Here is a 23932-nt window from a genome sequence, read left to right on the forward strand (position 1 = left end):
TTCCACTTTTCGATTTCAATTTTCCCTATTTTTATATCAATATTCCCTTAAATTTCCTATTTTAAGGTCTGATTTCTCCCTTTTTTTTCTCCCTAGAAAGAAGGGATATTTTGCTTTACATTTCCAGACAATCTACATGATTGCATGATTTGATGTTGCACAACGCAGCATCAAATTTGTATTTGTTTACTTCAGATAATGATGTATATAACATCTTTTTCACTACCTAGAACTGCTTTTTCTGGGATTGGCCTTTCGTTAAATAAAGAGAAGTATGAGTTTTCATCTTTCGCTTCAACTTCTTCATCTCCTCTTAATAGTGATACTTTCTCTATTCCGTCTGATTCCTTGCGGTGGCTGGGTATAACCCTTACTAATAATCTTTCCAGTTTCCCTCAGCGCATAAGAAAGTTTAATTGTCATTTCCAGCACTTCATCATACTTGGCGTTTGCCTTCGTCTTGAAGTCAGTGATAGCTTTAGGTATGCTTACAGCTGATAAAGTTTTATCTTCGTTTTTCAAGCAAAAATTAATTCAAACAAATGAGACTATTGTGATGTTTTTGAAACTGTTTTGTATGCTTGTTTGGATTAATTTCAGGGGACTAAAAAAACACTTAATTGGTATGTTGCTATAAAATAAAGAGAAGATCAGTGATATGGGTTTCTACAATTACGGATACTCGGTGTTGCTGCTGCGAATCTCCAAACTAAATATCTTTATCCAGTACTGCTCAACTGACAGGTCTTCAACTTGAGCCTCTTCCAAATGAAGCTCAGTGACATCAGTCATTACCTGTGACCTCCATTCTACGTCAATTTTCTGGAGCCAACACTTTTCTCTTAACAACAGGAAATCTCACAAACAGTGGCCTTAGAGATTTTGGTCTCAAACTTCTTGCATTCCTTGGTTCAACCAAAGCGTCTTGGAAGGCTCTTGGATGTGCTTGATTACGATTATTTAGTATTTTCAACAAGACTGGTAAAAGAGATCAATATTATCACTTAGCCCTTGAGCATCTACGAGTCCTTGTATTGAATTGGTTGTAGCTATTCCCACATATGTCGGGTTTAAAGGCAGGCACTCACTTCACAGGTAAGGATCCAGTTTGGTAAACAAAACAACACTGCAAATACAGTCCAGTTTCATGAAGTTAGACGCAAAAGCATTCACAAGTTTGCTGACACTTGCCTTTAGGGAATGAAGAACTCGAAGCTCGGGTTGAAAATCTTTGTTAAATTCATTGGAGAGGCCAAGAGAGTACTCTATGCATGCAAGGTATGGCTGTGTGAACTTGATTTCTAATGTTGACAAGATAAGGTCATTGGTTGCAGTTGGGCCGTCAAACGTGGTCTATATGAAATACTGAGTAATAGCAAACCGATGCTCAATAAGCCTCTTTATGCAGACCTGAAGGAACATCCAACGGGTTTATCCTGGTGGAAATGAGAGTGCTTTGGATTGAAAGAACTCCTGAATTTCAGCATACTTATCTCGTATGGAAGCGCTTCTGGAAAACTGGGCACAGATAATTCGCGCCAAGTCTTTGGAAGTGACAAGCATGCATAGGATGAACATAAGTGAATAAGACGGCATGACCATTTCACATTCAATATATGGGACACCGTGGTTTTCATTAGCGTTGAAGCAGATCTATTGGCTCCAAGCCTAACGTTAGTAGTATTTGTACAAAACCCAACAATATTTTGCTAGGGAATTGAGTTTTTATTCAATGACTTGTTTGATACAGTTAGTAAGACCCTCAGCCAATCCATCATTAGAATTCAATTTAGAGATGGTAAAAATCAGGAGGTAAAGTTCATTTCTAATACAAATGAATGTTATATTTGCATTGAGCACGCAATTCTGACCATATATGTTAGTTTATATCTTAGCCTTCTGGATAATCTGTTAATATAAATCTTGCCCACAATTGCTGCATAGTCTAACTAATGCTCCCTTATGTTGGTAGTTTACAATATTCAAAGACATTGCATATAAAATAAAATAAATACTAGGCTATCTAAGTAGCATTCCTGGGTTCAGTTTTTGGAAATTTTTCAGCCTTTTGTTTGAAAAAAATAAAATTTTCCCTTAAAATCCTTCCTTTACCCCAGATTTCCCTAAAAATTCTTACTTTCCCTCAGATTTCCATTAGTCCCTAGATTCAAAATAAGTGTCCCTAAAAGAAGTGATTTCTCCCTAAAATAGGGTAATCTCCCTAGAAGTGGAAGCCCTGTTGAGAACTGGTTTATTCGCCAAACTATGTGCAAAGTAATTTTTTGAATGGTGTTGATAATGATATGATCAAGAAATATCGAATTGACTTTTTTGCTGATTTAAATGAAGTGAAGGATGCATAAACTAAACTTTGGGAGATGTGTGCCCCCAATGAAGATTGCCCGGTGAGAAAGGGTTCTAATCCTGTTTAAAACCACTTTAGAGACATTTTTCACTCCTAATAGCTAGAGATAGGAGTGGCGATTCTGTGCCAACTTTTGTGATTACGCTTCCCACTGAAGCACCAGGCCTTTCGGCAGCTGCTTATTCTTCGTTATTTGTCAAAATCAACCTGCTGCATCAGACCGTCGTTGGTATGTCTTCAGCCCTTGATAGCTACCAGCTTAAATATCAAAACTCCCCCTGCCTATTTCAACTGCTGATACCCATGCAACCATAGTTGTTTCGAATATACCCACTGACCTTTCTGATCCTCTGAAACAGAAAACAGTTTTTGATAAGATCAACGGTCAGGAATTAGTACACATTGTCAAGCCCCTAAAAGCCAAATGGTATATTAACATTGAGAAATCAGCTACTGAGGATTTTTGTGCTTCTCTGCATGAAAAAATGACTGGTACTGCTACTAAAGTACTTTCTAAGCGTTTTTTTATTTGGAATAATACGAGTTAAACCAACCGGAGAGGACACTGATTTACTGTCTATTCAAAATGGCATAAAAAATGCAAAGAGACTTGGCTCATCTCTGTCCGTAAAAATCGAGTTCGAATACTCTTATTCTCACTCAATTTTTTTAAAGGTAGGAGTGTAGCTTGGCTTGCGAATTCTTTCGGGTCTACCAATACAAAGAATTGCCAAAATGCTGTTTTAAATGTCACTCCCCCAACCACTTTCAACACGCTTGTCCGGTTTATACTCCCAAATGTGTCCGTTGTGCTGAAGCACACATTTCTACGAAAGATAAACCATTTATTGCCCTTCCTAGATGTGCTAACTGCGATAAAATCACCCATTTTACAGCTTAGTTTGTCCTATTATGCAAGACAGACTAAAAAAGGGACCCCATCCATATCAATAACTTTTCATTTTTCTGTGATGTCCTTCAATATTAATGGAACTAAGGACAAACACTTTTTTTTATTGATGAATTATGCATCCAGTACGATCTAGTTTGTTTGCCAACTAGTTTGTTTGTCTGCGTCGACTTCCAAACCACATAGCATTTTTGACCTCTGCCAGGGTAACTGGTGGCCGTCCATCAGGGGGTCTTGTATGCATCTTTAAGCGTAATACATATTTTCCCACCCCTATCGTTTATCAGGATGATGAATTCTTCTTAGCAGTCCGAGTCGGATCAACTATTCTGATTAACTCATATTTTCCGCATGATAACAGATCTAACCGCTCAATTACAATCTTTGCGAAGGCTTGTGCTTCTCTGAGAAAAGTAATTAAACGCTTGGTGTCTCAATCTCTAAATTACATAGAGATCAGTGATCTTAATACAAATATCAATACTGACTGTGTTAGAAAGGATTTTGCTCTTGATTGTCTCCCACTATACCGCATCATATCTAAATCTCTACCCTTCACCTATATCCATCACTCTGGAAGTACTTCTTACATTGACCACGTTGTGTGCTCTTCATACATTTCTGAAAAGGTTGAAAATGCTTATTCTTGCAGTGATGCCATACCACCATCTATCTGGCAGATGCATTATTCTTCTATTACTTCTGTTGTTAACTATTCCGTACGTGTGGTGTATTCTCATCTCCTTGCACCTTTTTTTTTCTATCTGTATTTCACAGCGACATGCAATTCCCATTTCATATTCTGCTGTATGTGGTGGTTTTAAGAATTTAAAATCTGAACCCATTGATTTAGACGGGATATTTAAAGTTCATCTTTCGCAAAGTTGTCCTGCACTTCTTTTTCATTGACAGTTACTTTTTCAGATGTGTATATGCACTTCTAGTGTTCAAAGAGTTTCAGGTGTGGCACTATATTAAAACGGGGAAAATCTCCTGCTGATTGTTCTTCATAACCTCCCATTACTGTTTCTTGTAATACAAGTAAATTACTTGAAAATATTATTCTTCTCCATCTAACTAATTGGAGTAATGAAGGAAAGAACCAGTTTGGTTTTTGACCTGGGGTGGGTTGTCAGCATCCTCATTCTATTTTAGCATCCCTTCTTGTGAATAGTGATTCTAAGTGTGGTGGAATTTACATTTGTGGTTTAGATTTTCCCAAAGCATTTGACAATGTAATCCATTCCCAGCTTTTTTATTCCCTTTATATTTCAGACGTTAACTTAATTCTTTCCTTAGTTTGAAATATTCATCAACTATTACTATTAAAGTTAAAAGAGGCGTAAGACAAGGTGGCGTTTTGTCACCTTCACTTTTTAAAATTTGTATTTCTGGCGTGCTTCCGAAAATATCCTCTACGTATTTCTCTAATGTTTCAGATGTTTCGTATCTTGCTTATGCTGATGATTTGCTCCTAATTAGTCGGAGTAGGACTGGTCTCTCCAAAATGGTATCTTCTGTTTCCAATGCTTTTTCTGGGATTGGCCTTTCGTTAAATAAAGAGAAGTATGAGTTTTTATCTTTCGCTTAAACTTCTTCATCTCTTCTTAATAGTGATACTTTCTCTATTCCGTCTGATTCCTTGCGGTGGCTGGGTATAACCCTTACTAATAATCTTTCCAGTTTCCCTCAGCGCACTGTTTACGATATTTCTAAAAGAATACAATTTGGATACGGGAAAATTGTTCCCAATCGAGGAAAATATAATAGACGGGCGCTGCCAAAACTAGACTCTACATACTGCAATCATTCAGTCCTTTATGTGGCAGGAATTTACCCCATCGATTTATTTAAAAAGAATTCGGAGTAGTTATATCGGGTATTGTAAGTTTCTCCTTTTCATTCCTCCTTGGACACGTAACCGGGTTCTAATCGGTAAATATAGTGTACCTGATAAAACATTAAAGTAGCAATAGCTACACAGGAAGGTGGGCTTTCTCCACATAATTATCTTGTAAAAATTTTTCTATAGTTCTCTTTTCTTTGTTGTATTTTTCTTCTTTTTTTTTGTGAATTTTTTTTGTGTTAATTTAATGTTATTTTTCTTATTTCTCTATAGTTCTTTATTTTGTGCGTGTGTGTGTATATAATTTTTTGTATTTATTTAATGTAAATTTTTAGTTCCATACTCATTATTTTTCGTTTTTTGTATGTTTTGTATTTTTTGTGTGTATTTAGCTGTTTTTACTCAACATTATAATGCTTGTTTAAAGCTTTTGTGGTTAAGAAATAAATTATTATTATTATTATAGACCTATAGCTGTCGTGTGTAATATTAGTAAGTTATTTGAGTATGTTTTATTAGCTCATAATATTGATTTAGTTAATTATGCTACTAATCAGTTTGGGTTTAAAAAACGTATTGGCTGCCAACATGCGCATCGCGCCCTAACCGTTCTTTTAAGAATTAAATAAAACAAACAAGTTTTTTTCAACTGAAAGTAAGGAGCAGAATTAAAACTTAAAACGAACAGAAATTATTACGTATATAAGGGGGGCTGTCCCATCGTCAATACCTGGGTGATTACGCTAAAGTTTTTAGTACTTTTAAAAAAAGCTTCTTATTGTTCTAATTAAAAGAACATAGTGTTTCAGGAGTCATTCTTAAAGAATTAGGACAGATTTCAAACTTAAAATTCTAATCGTTTTTTAAATAATGCCTTGAAATCTGGCTACACATCCACGGAAAAATCCCTCCTCTTGACCGATTTATTATCTAGACCATTGGTTCTCAAATTGTGGTACGTGTACCCCTTGGGGGCACGCAAATTTTTTAAGGGGGTACATGGCCAGCCAACAAAAATAAAACAACCCTTTAACTCTAGGACTGGCGATTTTATTTATATTTTAGCTATAGTTTACTTAGTAGGTCTATCGGTAACTGAGAAGGGGTACCTAAAATGTTTTGTGGGTAAAAAGGGGTACAGTGTCTAAATAACTTTGAGAACCACTACTCTGCACAATTTATCCTGGTGAAAATTTACCCCGGGCACTTACCCTTAACATCTCCACGTGTAAAATTGAATGGACAAAGAGAAAGCAAGACATATGAAAAATCTCCTGAAAGAATTCTGGCAAGCTTCACCAGTGTACAATTTCCCCTGAAAAATTCAACCCCTGAAAGTTTCCCTCCCCATGACAAATTGCCCCGTGCAAAATCCCACCTGTAGAAAATTCGCCCCCTCATCCGAAAATGTATGCATACTTCCCAATTGAAAATACTACACGTAAACACCGGGCAAATTTTGTAACTTAAAGACCTTTCCCCAGGGACTGTGGGGGGCGGGGGGTCATAAAATCTCCAAAGGTATATCTATTCGGCCTTTCAACTATGCAGAATAAAATGGCTATCTCCAAATTTTGATCGGACGATTTTGGGATTAAAAGGGCCTCGTTGCCCTCCAATTTTTTGTACACTTAAAAAGGGCACTATAAGACCTCTCCCGATATTCTAGGACCACTGGGTCGATATAATCACTCCTGGAAAAAATAAATAAACACGCATCCGTGATATTTCGTATGGCAATAACTATAAAATTTTTCATTTTTAATTTTCTCAGGCCCATTACCTTTGATGGGTAAGACTAAACTTAATGAAACTTATATATTTGAGACCAGCATAAAAATCCAATTCTTTTGAAATATCTATTGGTATCAAAATTTCGTTTTTTAGAGTTTCAGGTACTATGGAGTCGGGTCGCTCCTTACCTACAGTTCGTTACCACGAACTGTTTAAAAACTAATGTCAAAGGACAAGTTCTGCATATATGTGCACTTGATGTGTCCAAAGCGTTCGACAGTGTTGCTCATTCACAAGCTCCTTGTTCACTATATGAGCTTGGGGTCATCTCCTCTATCGTTTTATTTTTAAAGCTTTGGTATCTCAATTCTTATGGAAGATTAGAATCAAAAGATCAGATTTTTGGAAATATACCAGTTCGCCGTGGAGTTAGACAAGGAGGGGTGCTTTCTCCATACCTTCTCAGTGATTGTATATCTAGTGTTCTTTTGAAGATACCCTTTGCCTGTTTTAATGGGTTTTCCGACACCTTGGATGCGCCGATGATCTGCTACTTATTAGCCGATCTAAATTTGGTTTAGCATAGGGTGTTAATACAGGTGCGTTCTTCTTCCTAAAAGATATGTTTATCCTTAAATATAACTTAATGTTAATCTTTGTCGTTTAATAATTCATTAGGTACAGGAAATTTAAACTGCTGTTTTTTCGTTATTCCTTGTGTTCAAAGTCTGAGGTGGCTTGGGGTTTCGATATGTGATTCAGTTTCTGCTCGGCGACGGAAAACTGTGTCCGATAATAACTAATTTATAAAAAACAAAGTTTTTTTCCGAGGGAAAGTAAAGAGCGAAGTTGAAACTTAAAATGAACAAAAATTATAACTTCACCTATTTACCTATTATTCCTTGATATTTACCTATGTTTACAAAATTACGCCATTCGTTGGGATATTGATTTAGTGATCAACTAAGAATGTCGTTGCAAACCATGAACTGAATGACCTCTATTCTTTTTTGAAACAAATTCTTGACAAAATTCCTTCCCAAGACATGCTTTAAAAATGAGTGCATCACATTTACAAAAGGAGTGAATTATCTGAAAAATAATGATATAGAAGGGCCAAAATCGTGATTGAAAAAATAGCCAAGCAGGAATCGAACACAAGACACTAATATGAAGTCCAATGCTCTACTAACAGAACAAAGACTCTAAAAATCAAATTTAGTATATTGGTGACTGTAGCACCTTAATTGCGTAGCTTATTGAGGGGGCAGGGAGGAGGAACATACGGAAGGTGCTCTTGCAAACATCCAGTAAAGAGTTTTGGACCATAATTACTACAATTATACCGTATTATACATCCAAGCTTTTCATTGCCTAAGTAAAGAGCGATGCTGGCAGAATGTATTATTTATTTGTTTCTTTAGACCAGAGCACTTCGTATCGAAGGAGTTGCCGTAGAAACTTCGAAAAGGGCTCATTTGACTAGAAATTGGAAGGGCTTGTGCCCTTTTTGATAGCCGAAAGTGATTGGAAGGCAACTTACACCCCTTCCACGCCCACCATTTCCCCAAACACATCCGATCAAAATCTTGAGATAGACATTTTGTTCAACGTATTTGGAAGATTTGGAAATTATGTCTTTACAGAGGACATTCCCCCCCCCCCCACAGCCCTCAGGACAAGAGTTGTAAGTTAAGCCCTGGGGGCATATAAGGTTTGTGATTCTCAAATACATAATTTCCAGAACTTTCAACTATGTTGAACAAAATGGCTATCTCTAAACTTTGATTGAATGTGTTTGGGGCAGTGGTGGGTGTGAGAGGGGGTTAGTTGCTCTCCATTCCCTTTCGAATATTAAAAAGAACACTAGCCCTTTCAATTTCCAATCAAATGAGCCCTTTTTTCTACGACACAACATTCTATAAAAACCTTATATGCCCCAGGGTTTAACTTACAACCCTTTCCCTGAGGGCTCTGACGGGGTTTTCATCCTAAAGGACCTAATTTCCCGAACTTTCAACTACGATGAACAAAATGAAATTTTGATAGGATGTGTCTGGGGAAAAGCTGGACAGGAGAGAGGGGTTAGTTGCCCTTCTATCACTTTTGACTATTAAAAAGGGCACTAGCCCTTTCAACTTCCAATCGATTGAGCTCTTTTTGAAGTTTCTACAACGTCGCTTTATATAAAAACCTTATATGCCCCCAGGGCATAACCGACAACCCTTGCCCTGAGGGCTGTGGGGGTTTGCATCCTCAAAGACATAATTTTCCGGATCTTTCAATTCCGTTGAACAAAATGGCTATCTTCAAATTTTGATTGTATGTGTTTGAAAAAATGGTGGGCGTGAGAGGGGGTATAGCTGCCCTCCAATCATTGTCAACTATTAAAATTGGCACTAGCCATTTCAATTCCCAATCGAATGAGCCGTTTTTGAAGTTTTTGTGACAACGCTTTTTATAGGAACCTTATATGCACCCCGGGAATAACTTAAAACCCTTGCCCTGAGGGCTGGGGGGGGGGTGGTCATCCTTAAAGGCCTAATTTCCAAAACTCAACTACGTTGAACAAAATGGCTATCCCAAAAATTTGATTGGATATGTTTGGGGAAAAGGTGGGCGTGAGAGGGGGTTTTAAGTAATAAGGGTTTTTCATTTAAATCAAAAAAATATATAAATCAACCACCAGAAGCAAAATTGTTTAGGCTATACACCCTTCAAAAAAAAACCTGATATATACATCGCTATCAACAACGAAAAACAATAATTAAATAAAAAAGAATAGAAGAAAAGTACGCACAACCTCCTCCAACTTGGTGTAACTCCTAAAATAAAAAAAACAAACTATAATTAATTATCACCGTTCTCTCACTACCACCCTCACCCAACCACAATAAAAAATAACAAAAATACAACTGAGAGACCACTCAAGAGAAAATCGCTAAGAAATATTATACTCACCAAAACACAGAGATTTTAACCTACTCCTAAAACTAGCAGTATTTTTTTCAACTTATAATTCATTGGTAAACTATTATAAAACCCCGATCCCACATGACGGACAGAGAAAAAATGATCTTCGAGTTGAAGCCTGAGGTCGTCTTATCTGGGACGCTGTTCTGGTTGAGTATTCATGGACATTACATCCAGCCACGAACATTTGACAGAAACATTGTGGCAATAATCCACGCTCTTATTTAAACAAAAACAAAGCTGAATAAAATTTAGAAACTCCGTGTTAAGGCAGAATAGGTCGTTCAACATATCTCCTTTTCACTGATGCACCTTTTTTATCACCACAAAGCACTCTAAAAGCCGAGGTCTGCATCGCACGAAACGGAAGTACATGTGTCAGGAAAGTACTCGACCAAACGAAATTACAGTACAAAAGGTACGGGTGAACAGTAGAAAAATACAAAGACCTTATTACATCACAGGGGAAAAAATTCTTCAGCTTTCTCATAATCCCAACATTCCTTGCAATCGTACGACTTAACAACTCTATATGGGGTTTATAACTTAAACATTCATCTATCAGGACACCAAGGTACTTGACAGTCTTTAGTCACTGGATTGAAGTATCAACAAGTCTAAGCTCATTAATCCATGGATAGTAATTGGAGTTTCTTCCGCAAATTAGAAACTGGGATTTATTGATATTTAACGTCAGTTTGTTAGCTCTAGTCCATTTCCCAAATGGGTTCATACCCGTAATAAGCTTCTCCATGAGTTGCAGTTCTGTCTTCGCTGCCACTGTAAAATGCGCATCATCCACAAATAGCGCAATAATTAACTTTATGGTTTCACTAACGGGGAAATTCAAGTCAAACGACAAACCCTCCACAGCTCCGCATAAGTCATTAATGAAGATTAAAAACAGTGTAGGCCCCAGCACAGACCCTTGTGGCACACCATATTCAACTTTCTTTGTACCCGATACTTGACCTCCAACACTCACATACAAAGAACGATTATGAAGGAAAGACCTTAAAAGGCCTAAGAACGCACCACGAAATCCATAATTATCAAGTTATGCAAGCAGAATACTATGATCAAGCGAATCAAAGGCCTTCACAATATCGAGGAAAACTGAAGCCGCTTTCCAACCAGCATCCAGGGCATCATTTACGAGCGTCACCAAAAACAGAACGGCCTGATCCATCGATATTCCTCTTCGGAATCCAAACTGGGTTGGACTTAGAAGTCTCCGCAATTCTAAAAACTCAACCATTCTGGCATTTACCATCTTTTCAAACACTCTGCTAGACACTGGGAGAAGAGATATAGGTCTATAATCATGGAAAGAATTCTTATTACCACCTTAAAATAACGGAATAACTTTAGCCGACTTAAAGCAATTAGGAAAAATACCATATTTCATACACTGATCAAATAGGTACACCAAGTGCTCTGATACAACTTGAAATACATGCTTCAAAACTTTCTGGGAAAAATAATCACTACCTGTGGCATTCTTCATACTCCATACTGTCTTTCGGAGCTCCTCAACTTTAATCGGACGCAAAACAGCAGAAACATCACTAGCCACAGGTAAAAACTGGACAAAAGACTCTTCTACAGATGAGGAGGATCCTTTACCTACCATATATTTTCCAATATTTGCAAAGTGGTCGCACATCTGATCAGCTGCTTCCTGCGGCGATGAGGCACAAACTGGGGTAACAGAACTTTGGGTTGGCAAATTACCGAGTTGATAGTTTTCCGGGTCTCCGCAGGATTTCCTTCTGACTTTTTAAATTCCTCTCTGAAATATTCTATTTTAGCTTTTCGAAGTTGCTTATTCAATTCGTTATTATATTTTCTGTACCTCTCTTCGGCATGTGGTGATGTATTAGAATATTTAAATAACCACCTCCTTTTCATTATCCCAGCCATCAGTAGGCTACTTTAGAAATCCAAGGTTTATCTGGTGTCTCGGTTTGAACAGTCTGCCTTGACATTTTAAAACATGACTTCAATATTTCATTGACTTTACCATACCATAAACAAAACTTCATATTTACATCAATTTCACTATCTTCAAAAAACTGAAATTTACATTTTTCTAATTCATTTTTAAATAGAACCAAAACATCGCCATCAATTCTGAATCGATCATTATGTGTTTTTGAATTCTTACTCTTCCGTGTGCAAAAATTATTCACACACAGCAGAACACCAAAGTGATCAGAAACATCATTAATCGCAACCGAAACTGAATCATACTTAATATCAAAATATTATCAAGGAGGGACTCAGAATTAGCAGTTACCCGAGTACAAATATTCACCACAGGAAACACACCTTAACAAGACATCACATTCAAGAATTCACGAATCTTAGGATTAGCACTCACTCCATTTAGGTCCAGAATAAAATCATCACACACGAACAAAGGTTTATTATCATCACCAAGCTCATCCAATTGCTTTTCTAGGAGCTCCAAGAATTCCTCAGTAGAACCTGACGGCGGGCGGAACACTACAACCACAAAAATTTCTGTCCCGATTTACATAATTCTAATACCACACTTTCAAATACCATTTCCTTATTTACACGCTTTTAAACCTTATATGCCCCCAGGGCATAACCGACAACCCTTGCCCTGAGGGATGTAGGGGGGTTGCCATCCTCAAAGACATAATTTCCAGAACTTTCAACTACGTTGAACAAAATGGCTATCTCAAAATTTTGATTGGATGTGATTGGGGAAATGGTGGGCGTGGAAGGGTTGTTAGTGGTCTTCCAATCAATTTCGATTAATTTAATAGCCATTTCAATTTCCAATCGAATGAGCCCTTTTTGGAAGTTTCTACAACAACACTTTCTATAAAAACCCAAGGCCGTATCCAGGGGAGGGGGGAGGGGGTTTGGCCCCCACCCGAAATTTTTTGTCTGACTCGTAAAATCGTAATTTTATATGCGTTTTTTGAGTTTTTTTGTGTGTAAACCCCCCCCCCCCCAACTTTTTTTTAGTAAAACCCCACCGAAAAAGGCCGTAACCCTCCTCGGTACGGCCTTTTAAAAACCTTATATGCCCCCAGGGCATAACTTATAACCTTTGCCCTGAGGGCTGTTGGGGGGTTGTTATTCTCGAAGACATACTTTCCAGAACTTTCAACTACGTTGAACAAAATGGCTATCTTAAAATTTTGATTGGAGGTGTTTAGGGAAAATCTGGGTGTGAGAGGTGGATTGGTTTCATTCCAATCAGTTTCGACTATTAAAAAGGGTTCAAGCCCTTTGAATTTCCAATCGAATGAGTCCTTTTTGAAGTTTCTACGACAAAATTTTCTATAAAAACCTTATATGCACCCACGGCATACTTACAATCGTTGCCCTGAGGGCTGTGGGGGTTGCCATCCTCAAAGACATAATTTCCAGAACTTTCAACTACGTTGAACAAAATGACTATCTCAAAATTTTGATTGGATGTGTTTGGAGAAATGGAGGGCCTGGGAGGGGTGTTATTTGCCTTCCAATCAATTTTGACTATTAAAAAGGGCACTAGCTATTCCAATTTCCAATCGAATGAGCCTTGTTCGAAGTTTCTACGACCACTCCTTCGATACGAAGTGCCCTGGTCTAAAGGAAAAAAAGTAATACATTGTGCCAACATCGTTCTTTACTTAGGGTGCGCTACCTATGATAGTCTTTTTCAGGAAAAAAACTGAGCCTCTTCTAAACTTAATCAACCATCCCTTCCATAAAAACCTTAAATACCCTCCGGGCATAACTTACAACCCTTGACACTAATATCTCGGGTTTGTTTCAAACCCAAAAGCCTTGTTATATGATATTTGGACTATTTTGAATAGAATGGCTATCTCAAAATTTCTATTAGAGGCATTTCGGGACAATGCGAAGTGTGTGTGTGTGGGGGGGGGGTAGCTTTCCTACAATCACTTTGACTCTTAAAAAGAGCACTAGAGCGTCTGATGACAAATCCAATGAGCCCCCTCCGAAGTTTGTATGACCACGCTTTCTATAAAAACCTTACAAGTCCTCAGGCCATAACTTACAACCCTTGCCCTGAGGGCTGCAGGGATTTGTTATTCTCAAAGATACAATATCCAAAACTTTCTGATACGTTGAACAAAATGGCTATCTCAAAATATTGATTGGAAGTGTTTGGGAAAATTATGGACGTGGGGGGGTCGATCACTAATAAAAAAGGCAGTAGTCCTCTCAATTTCCAATCGAATAAGCCCTTTTTAAAGTCCCAAGGGCATCACTTACGACCCTTGTCCTAAGGGCTATGGGGGGGGGGGGAGGGTTCATCCTCAAACACATAATATTCAGACCTTTCAACTACGTTGAACAAAATGGCCATATCAAAATCTTGATCGGAAATGTTTGGGGAAATGATGGGCGTGGGGGAGGGGTGATTCTCCCTCCGATTACTTTCGACTATTAAAAGCAGCAATAGTCCTCTTAATTTCCAATCGAATGAGGCCTTTTCGTAGTTTTTACAACAGCGCTTTCTATAAGAACATTATATGCCCCATGGCATAACTTACAAACTTAGCCCTGAGGGCTGTGGGGAGGAGGGTTCTCATACTCAAAAATATAATTTCCGGACCCTTCAACTCCGTTAAAAAAAAATGGCTATATCAAAATGCTGATCAAAAGTGTTTGGGGAAATTATTGGCGTGGGGAGGGGGGCTTTCGCCCTCCGATCGCTTTTGACTATTAATAAGGGCACTGGCCCCCTCAAATCCTAATTGAATGAGCCCTTTTTGAAGCTTCTTCGACAATGCTTTCTATAAAACCTTATATGCCCCCGGAGTATAACTTACAACCTTTGCCCTGGGGTCTATGGGGGGTTGTCATCCTCAAAAACATTTTGAGGATGTTTTGATTGAATGTGTTGGGGGAAATGGTGGGAAGCTTTCCACCTGAGATATGGCACCGAAAGTGCCGTTTTTAGTGCCATTTGGAACTTGCAGATGATGATGGAATTTATAGAAAGAACGTAGATATGAACAATAGCTTTTATATGAGCTATTAAAAATCTGCCTGCGATGTTCTTGTCGCCCGCAGGCCCCACCCCTTGAGAAACGGCACAAAAAGTGCCATTTTTAGTGCCATGTGGTACTTGCAGATGGCGGAATTTATAAAAAGCACGTAGATAGGAGAAACAGCTTTTGAATGAGCCATTAAACATCTCTCTATGATGTCCTAGTAAACCGCTAGCCCTGAAAAAAAAGGTAGACAGATCAGTGCCACCCATGCAAAAAAGGGATTTTCCTTGTTGTTCAAGGTGGGGGATTATTGACTATGTTCAAGGTGGGGGGTTTGATGCTACTTTTCATTATTATTGTCAGCCACATACTTCAAAATAAAGGTTTGAAGATTCAGGATTCTTCATAAATCTGTTGTTATTATTACTAGTGTGATAAATCGTACTTAGTGCTTATTATCATAGGCAGCGAAACCGCGCTGCCTAAGTGAAGAACGATGTTAGCACAATGTATGATTTTTTTTTTCTCCTTTAGACCAGGGCACTTCGTATCGAAGGAGTTGTCGTAGAAACTACGAAAAGGGCTCATTCTATTGGAAATTCGAGTGGCTTATGCCCTTTTTAATAGTCGAAATTGGAAGGCAACTAACACCCCTTCTACGTCCACCATTTCCCCAAACACATCCAATCAAAATTTTGAGATACCTATTTTGTTCAGCGTAGTTGATTTCCAGATAGAAATTATGTTTTTGAAGTGGACACTCCCCCAAAGCCCTCAGGGCAAGGGTTGTAGGTTATGCCCCGGGGCATATAAGGTTTTTATAGAAGGCGTTGTCGTAGAAACTTCAAAAAAGGCTCATTCGATTGGAAATTCAAAGAGCTAGTGCCCTTTTTAATAGTCGAAAGTGATTGGAGAGCAACCCCCTCTCACGCCCACCTTTTCCCCAAACACATCCAATCAAAGTTTTGAGATAGCTATTTTGTTCAATGTAGTTGAAAGTTCTGGAAATTAGGTGTTTGAGGATGACAACCCCCCAACAGTCCTCAGGGCAAGGGTTGTAAGTTATGCCCTGGGAGCATATTAGGTTTTTATAGAAAGCGTTGTCGTAGAAATTTCAAAAAGGGCTCATTTGATTGGAAATTGAAATGGCTAGTGCCCTTTTTAATAGTCGAAAGTGATTGGAAGGCAACTAACACCCCTTCCACGGCCACCATTTATCCAAACACATCCAATCAAAATTTTGAGATAGCCATTTTGTTAAAAATAGTTGAAACGTCTGGAAATTATATATTTGAGGATGACACTCCCCCAACAGCCCTCAGGGTAAGGGTTGTAAGTTATGCCCTGGGGGCATATAAGGTTTTTATTGAAAGCTTTGTTGTCGAAACTTGAAAAAGGGCTCATTCGATTGGAAATTCTAAGGGCTGGTGCTCTTTTTAATAGTCGAAAGTGATTTGAGGGCAACTAACCCCCCTCTCACGCCCACTTTTTCCCCAAACACATCCAATCAAAGTTTTAGATAGCAATTTTGTTCAACGTAGTTAAAAGTCTTAGAAATTTGGTCTTTGAGGATGATAACCTCTTCAGAGCTCTCAGAGCAAGGGTTGGAAGTTATGCTCTCGGGGAATATCAGGTTTTTCTTATAGAAAGCGTTGTCGTAGAAACTTCAAAAAGGGCTCATTCGACTGGAAATTAGAAGGGCTTGTGCCCTTTTTAATAGTCAAAAGTGATTGGAGGATAACTAACCCCCATCTCAAACCCACCATTTCATCAAACATATCCAATCAAAATAATGAGATAACCATTTTGTTCGACTTAGTTACAAATTCCGGAAATTGAGTTTTTGAGGATGAAACTACCCCCACAGCCCTCAGGTCAAGGGTTGTTAGTTACGCCTTGGGGGGCATATAAGGTTTTATTATAGAAAGCGTTGTCGCAGAAAATTGAAAAAGGAATCATTCGATTGGAATTTGAAACGGCTAGTACCCTTTTGAATAGTCGAAAGTGATTGGAGGGCAAGTAACCTCCCTCTCACGCCCATAGTTTCCCCAAACAAATTTAATCAAAATTTTGAGACAACCATTTTGTTCAACGTAGTTGAGAAGTTCGGAAATTATGTTTTTGAGGATGACAACCCCCTTACAGCCCTCAGGGCAAGGGTTGTAAGTTATGCCCTGGGGTATATAAGATTTTTATAGGAAGCGTTGCCATAGAAACTTCAAAAAGAGCTCATTCGATTGGAAATTGAAAGGGCTAGTGCCTTTTTAAATAGTAAAAAGTAATTGGAGGGCAACTAACCCTCCCTCACGCCCACCTTTTCTCAAAACACATCCAATTAAAATTTTGAGATAGCAATTTTCTCCGACGTAGTTGAAAGTTCTGGAAATTACGTCTTTGAGGATGACATCCCCCCTCCCCCCAGCCCACATGGACAGGGTTGGAAGTTGTGCCCTTGGGGCATATAAGGTTTTTATTAAAAACACTGTCATAGAAGATTCCAAATGGCTCATTTAATTGGAAAGAGAGAGGACTAGTGCCTTTTTTAGTAGTTAAAAGTGATGGGAGAGCAACTAACGCCTCTCTCACGCCCACCATTTCCTCAAATGCATCCAATCAAAATTTTGAGATAGCCGTTTTGTTTAACGTAGTTGAACGTTCTGGAAATTAGGTCTCATTCGATTGGAACATAAATGTTTATAATATATAAATGTTTCTACTTTTATAACTTTAATAAATCAAATAATATTAACATTTTGATTACTAAATATCTGTATATGTATATAAAACTGACAATGCACATTCATTTGTATTTTTTTCATTAAAGTGCAAATTATGTTCTGACCTTGGGAAGGCGTAGGGGTTTTGAGCACAATTTATGTTAATTTATGCTCGTTTTGAGTTTGACTCGGTTATTCATTGTAATTTCTGCTCGTTTTGGGTTTCATTTATTTATCGATGCTGATTTTTGGCAGTTTCACGCTTGGTAGATTATTTGATTTTATTTTTGCTCATTTTTCGGTTTAATGGAGTTCTTTACTTTTCTTTGAAAAACTTACTTTGTGGAGATTTTTTTTTTAATATTAATGTCGTAAAAGGTATCATGAATTAGTTGGGTCATTAGCCGTAACAACGATAGCTAATTATATTTGATGAATCTTGAATAACGGACAAATTGCTAAATCTGTAGTCAAAATTAGTACATCTTCAAAAAGCCAGGCTTTCATTCTGTCCAAAACTTGACACCCTAGTGAGACCTATAAAGAGCTTATAGAGTAAAGAATGAAAAAGTGTGTTTATATAATTTACATGTATATATGCCTGTTTATTCAAAGCTTAATAGTGAACAAATGGCAGCACTTATAGTCATAGTTGGTATATCTATGAGAAACCATGCTTTATTCTATCTAAAAATTGACACCCATAGAAAACTATAAAGTAACTGAAGAGAAAAGCGACAAATGTTCTTACTTGAAAGTGTTTGGTAAATTTTCATGTTTATTTACAAAGACAACTTAAAATTTCACTATAACGCTGATTCAAATTTAGGACGTTTTGTGAAGTTTCTAAAACCCACTATGCATGCGCATATGCTTCGAATTGCGCAATTGCATTGGAGAAAAATAGCGACGCTGAGAGGTGACGTAAAAGTGACGGGTGGACAACGTTCACCACCATGAAGATTAAATTTACTGAATGAATTTTTGGAGACAGAAATTGCAATTATATCTAAAGTTTTAAATAGTTGTATTTATGGGGGGCTGAAACCCCCCCCCCCCCGGAATTTTACCGAATGATAAAACGTACCAAACATACAAAGAAACAAATTTTTGATTTTATTTTTAAATAAATTTGTAAATCTCCCCCCCCCCCCAAAAAAAAAATCATGGATATGGCCTTGCTGCTCAGTCAAGTTATAGGTATAGATTTAGTGGTTAGTCTCTCCAGAAGAAAACAATAAAGTTTTGAAAACTTCTTTAAGAAATTCTAAAATACTAACTTACAGAATTCCTAAAAGTGCATATATATATATATATATATATATATATATATATATATATATATATATATATATATATATATATATATATATATATATATATATATATATATATATATATATATATATATATATATATATATATATATATATATATATATATATATATATATATATATATATATATATATATATATATATATATATATATATATATATATATATATTATCTCTTTAAATGAACAATAACTGTGTATATATTCCCAAAAGACAAGCTCCCTTTTTTTCTTTTTTTTTTTAGCAACATTAACACCTGGTGAAGTACCTGGTAACTTTGACCAGCGATTCTTTGCATTTCAAAAACCAGCTGATTACAATGTAATCTGGCTAGATGATGAAACTGCAATGGAGTATGATTGTACAACAAGCACGCTTGGTGTGGTGAACTACTGTGTGCATCTCATGTCCAGAACCCAATCTATACCACAGGAAAAGCTTGATCTAATGATTGCCTTTGCAGGTAAGGTCAATAACTGATTTATCTTCATGTTATTATCTTCATATTCCTGTTGTGTCAAAGAAAAACTTCAGAGTCTCTGTTGGAAATTGACAATATTGATCAAGACAAAACGCGAAAACTTCCCGGCTAATCGTAAATTTTCATTAGATATATGCAGAAACATTATAGAAAGCACTTTTATCTGTTTTTATGAATACATGAAAGGGTTAAAACCAACAAACCAAGCCCCGCTAGCTCGTATGACAGAGCGTTGGGAAACACGACTCCAGATTTCTTGATGTGAGGGGAGCAAGGCCATTTTTCCCTGATCCTTAGAGAAGAGTAGACTATATGCTACGTTCTTTTTCATCTATTTTATGCTTGTCATCCAACAGACTGCTTGTAACAAAAAATCCCTTGGAAGCTGATATAATGCAAACAGATTTCGTTATTCCAGTATTACGTCTATTCAGCTCTGAATAGCAAAATAGTCCAAAGAATTAACTAAATCTTTAAGGTAATCTGTTACTGAACAGATAATCTTACTGAAGTACTGTTAAATTGAGTTTTTTCAAACGCTAATTTTTAGTCTAAGTCTTTGTCCTTGCGAGAATTTAAGTAAACTGCTTGCCTGTTCGTTTAAATAAAATACTGCTTGTTTAAATAAAATACTACTGCTACTGTTACTTACAACTAATTGTACGACCAAGCCACCTGAGGCCTTAACACGCTCCTCCTCTATTCCAGTCTATTCAAAGCCTCACTCTTTACACCCTCCCAAGAAGTTCCAATTTTCCTTAAATCCTTCTTTACGACCTCCTCCTGCCCCATTCAGGGAAAACCTGCTTTTCGTTTGGCCCTAGATGGCTGCCCGAAAAGGACAATCTTTGGCAGTCTGTCATCCCTCATCCAGAGAATGTGAGAACGTTAGTGATCATCCAAAGAACGTTAGTGAGATGGGTACCCAATATCCGTAGACAAATCCTCCTGAAAAAATCTAACAAATTCTCCTCTGTCTTTCGGAGTATCCAATTTTTGCTCGATTTTAGGTTTTTTTTTTTTATTAACCATGCCTGATTTATGAAATTGGGTTGACAGAATTCACAAAATGCTTCAGAATAAATTTTTATGATACAAACAATATAAAACGACGGGAGAAAATTTTATAAAAACATTCCTAAACCTTGCACTTTAGGAATGAAATAGCAACATGGTGCCATATTGTACCTCCCGGCAGTAATTTACAATTATTGCTATGCCACTCTATGAAGACATTTCTTTGAGCAATCAAACACAACCTTGTGTCACATTTTGTCGTGACGTGGGCGTTGATGCACCCTCGGCAGTGAATCTGCTTTACTTACCAGGTAGCGGCTCCAGTCCTCAGATCTAACACCAACAACAGGTGGAAAATTTAATCTTTGATTCTTAGAATCTAAACGAACTTTTATTTTTTTTCTTCGAAGCGTCGCTACCATTTTGGTTGTTTTTATTTCTTGGTTTTGGATTTTATTGTTTTTATTTTTGATCTTTTAGTTTCCTTTTTGCCTTTTCGTCTTTCTTCGTGAAACGCCAGTTATTATTATATTTTTTTTTGCTATATAATAGATAGCAACATTAATATTTGATTATTATTTGGGACAGCTAAATTGTAATTATAAGAAAATGTATTTACCATTTGCCAGCTTTAAGGGGCCTCCCCCAGGCCACTCAGCGCGTCCCCAGGTGGCGATAGGGGAACGCCCTACAGATATGTAGGGTACCTCTATAGGAGGCACGATCCAAGGGGGGACCTTGTCTCTGGGGGCCCATAATAGAAATTGGGGCACCCTCGCTCGTTGCCATAAATACAGGTGGAGGAGGAAGAAGGCCCCTCAAATGTACACTCAACAAGGCCCACCGGCGTGTCCACACGTCCCATGAGTTACAAACATTCTCCCAGTAATGGGTTAAATTGCATGTTGACGCAGAACACCATCGCGGGAGGATCCTCTATAGGAGAACAACTGCAGCAGGGCGTAAGAACCAGGTCTATGGACAACGGCCTCTGAAAAGGACTGCCTCGACCCTTACGGGGTACCTGCAAGACTGAGGACCTTGCGGGCAACTCTAGTCCCACTCGAGGAGTGGCGCTCCTCGAGGAAATCATAGCCTAGTAAACGACACAGCATTCGCACGGGATTCTGATTAATGTTCGGTGTAGACTTGAGAAGATATGTGATCCCCGTCCTGCACTGGTATCCGGAATAATTGCTTTTTCTGAGGCCAAAATAATTTTAATGTTTTAAAGAACATGAAAACTGGAACTTAGAATGTTACGACGTTAAAAAATGACTATCGTATCGACATTTTGACTGACGAATTCAGACGATTCGAACTGCATTTATTAGGAGTTTTAGTAACTCATATCCCAGGGGTAGGAAACATGAAATTAGGTGATATAGAACTTGCTAACTTAGGTAGGAAGGATGGGGTACATAGACAGGGAGTAGGGCTCATGATGAATAAAGAAGCTGCTAAGTCTTGTTTAGGCTGGGAAGGTATTAATAATAGAATACTAATGGCTTATTTTATGACTAAAAAGTTCAGGGCATCACTTATAGTAGTATATGCCCCATTAGAACCAAGTGACGGAGATACTAGTGACTCAGATGAATTTTACTTACAATTACAGGAGCAAATAAACAGGGTCCCAGGTAGAAATATGATGTTTTTACTAGGAGATTTTAACACCCAGGCCAGTAGAAATAGGGATAGATGACAGTGGCGGATCCAGGGGGCGAGGGGGCGTCCCCCTAGCGCCGTCTAAAGTAGGCTAATTTAGTTAATTAACGCAAGTGTGCGTTAATTAAACTTGATCCTAACGGAAGTTTATCGGATCAACCTATTTTGCGCCCCCCCCCCCCAAAAAAAAAATCCTGGATCCGCCCCTGATAGATGGTATCCTAGCCCAGGTAAATTTGGTGTAGGAAAAGAAAACAGTAATGGCTACAGATTTTTGCAATTTCGTGGGTAAAGCAATCTAGTTATAACCAACACGGTGTTTGGTCATAAAATGTCCAATAAGTTAACATGATATTCACGTGATGGTAAGACAGCTAACCTTATTGATTATGTTATAGTAAACCCAAGACTGGCAGGATCAAGACAAGATACTAGGGTATATGTCAGTGCTATTATTGATGTTAAAAGTAAAGATTACCATCTAGCAGTGTCTAGGGTTAATTTAAAGCTGAAATTTCAGAGGGGTAACTACCTCCCGGGGAGTTATGATGTTGGTAGACTCCAGGATGAGAATTTGAGAGAAGCTTTCCAGTAGCAGTTGAATACTAAACTTAAGAGTTTAAAATTTGCAATGTGGAAGATGGTTGGAATAATTTTAGAAAAATAATTTGTGAAGTTGCTGATTGTGTCTTAGGGAAGAAATTTAGGACTGCAGCTAGGAATATTAGTGAATAAGCTTTATGTTTAATAGAGAGGAGAAGGGGCTTGTACAAGAATTATCTGAGTGATAGATCATATGAAAACAAAAGGAATTTAAAGGAAGTGGAAAAAGCATTAACATATGAACTAAGGATGTGTGAAATGGAAGCCATCGATAAAACTGCTGATGATCTGGAGGATGCAGCTAGGAGGACATGTTAAATTTTGTACTGACATGTTAATAAATTGAGAGGGAGTAGTCAATCCGGACATGTCCCAGTTAAAGATAGGAGCAGGGCCACAATTACGATAAGGAAAGAGTAAAAAAGAGATGGGCAGAACATTTTGAGAATCTACTAAACCGAGATAGAGATGCAGGAAAAGATGTAGAGGAAAATTAAAAAGTTTGTGATACCTTGGATGTGAAGGAAGATTTGTTGAGTTACGAAGAATTAGCGAAAGTACCAAAAGGATTAAAAAATAATAAGGCTCCAGCTGCTGATAGTGTGGAAAATGAGCTTCATAAAGATGGGGGCTCTGAGGTTAGAAATAAGTTACTGAAGATTATAAATATGATTTTTGAAAAAGGGGAAGTGCCTAATGATTTTAAGAAAACCTTAATTAAACCACTGTATAAGAAAGGTGATAAGACTGAATGTGGTAATTATCGAGGCACTAGTCTAGTCTCTATAGGTAGCAAATTACTTAGTAGCATGATACTGTTTAGACTTAGAGATGCTGTAGACAAAGTTTTAAGAGAAGGACAGTGCAGTTTTAGGAAAGATAGAGGATGTGTTGACCAAATTTTCCCTTCTAGGTTAATAATTGAGAAGTGCTTGAGTTGTCAAACACCTTTGGTCCTCAGTTTTATGGATTATGAGGAAGCGTTCGATTCTGTTGACAGAAGAGCTTTAGCAAGGTCTTATCCTACTAGACAAATACATTAAAGTGGTAGTGCTATGTACGAGAATGACACTGCTGCGGTTAAGGTGGGAAATTAGGTTAGCAGCTGGTTTTGTATTAAATCAGGAATTAAGGAGGGTTGTGTCCTATCCCCCCTTATATGGATCATTTTGATGTATTTTGTCTTAAGGAGCACAGGAAAGGCAATGGGAGACCACGGAATCTAATGGGGAGGAAAAACTCTCCTGAACTTAGATTCTGCGAATGATTTAAGCATCCTAGATGAAAGTG

The 23932-nt window shown here is 37.7% G+C and overlaps 1 protein-coding gene across 1 annotated transcript in view; it reads left to right on the top strand.

The window, feature by feature from the left end:
• The window catches only part of LOC148952215 (apolipoprotein D-like), a 48703-nt gene that overhangs the window by 14409 nt on the left and 10362 nt on the right, over positions 1-23932 (top strand). Inside the window, exon 4 of the mRNA XM_089089663.1 lies at positions 19118-19336. Coding sequence (XP_088945789.1) covers positions 19118-19336 — 219 coding nt within the window. The remainder of the gene's footprint in view (positions 1-19117; positions 19337-23932) is intronic.

The sequence above is a fragment of the Artemia sp. Qi Xiang Cuo genome, chromosome 5, assembly GCF_049724085.1.
Source record: "Artemia sp. Qi Xiang Cuo chromosome 5, ASM4972408v1, whole genome shotgun sequence".
Lineage (NCBI taxonomy): Eukaryota > Metazoa > Arthropoda > Branchiopoda > Anostraca > Artemiidae > Artemia > Artemia sp. Qi Xiang Cuo.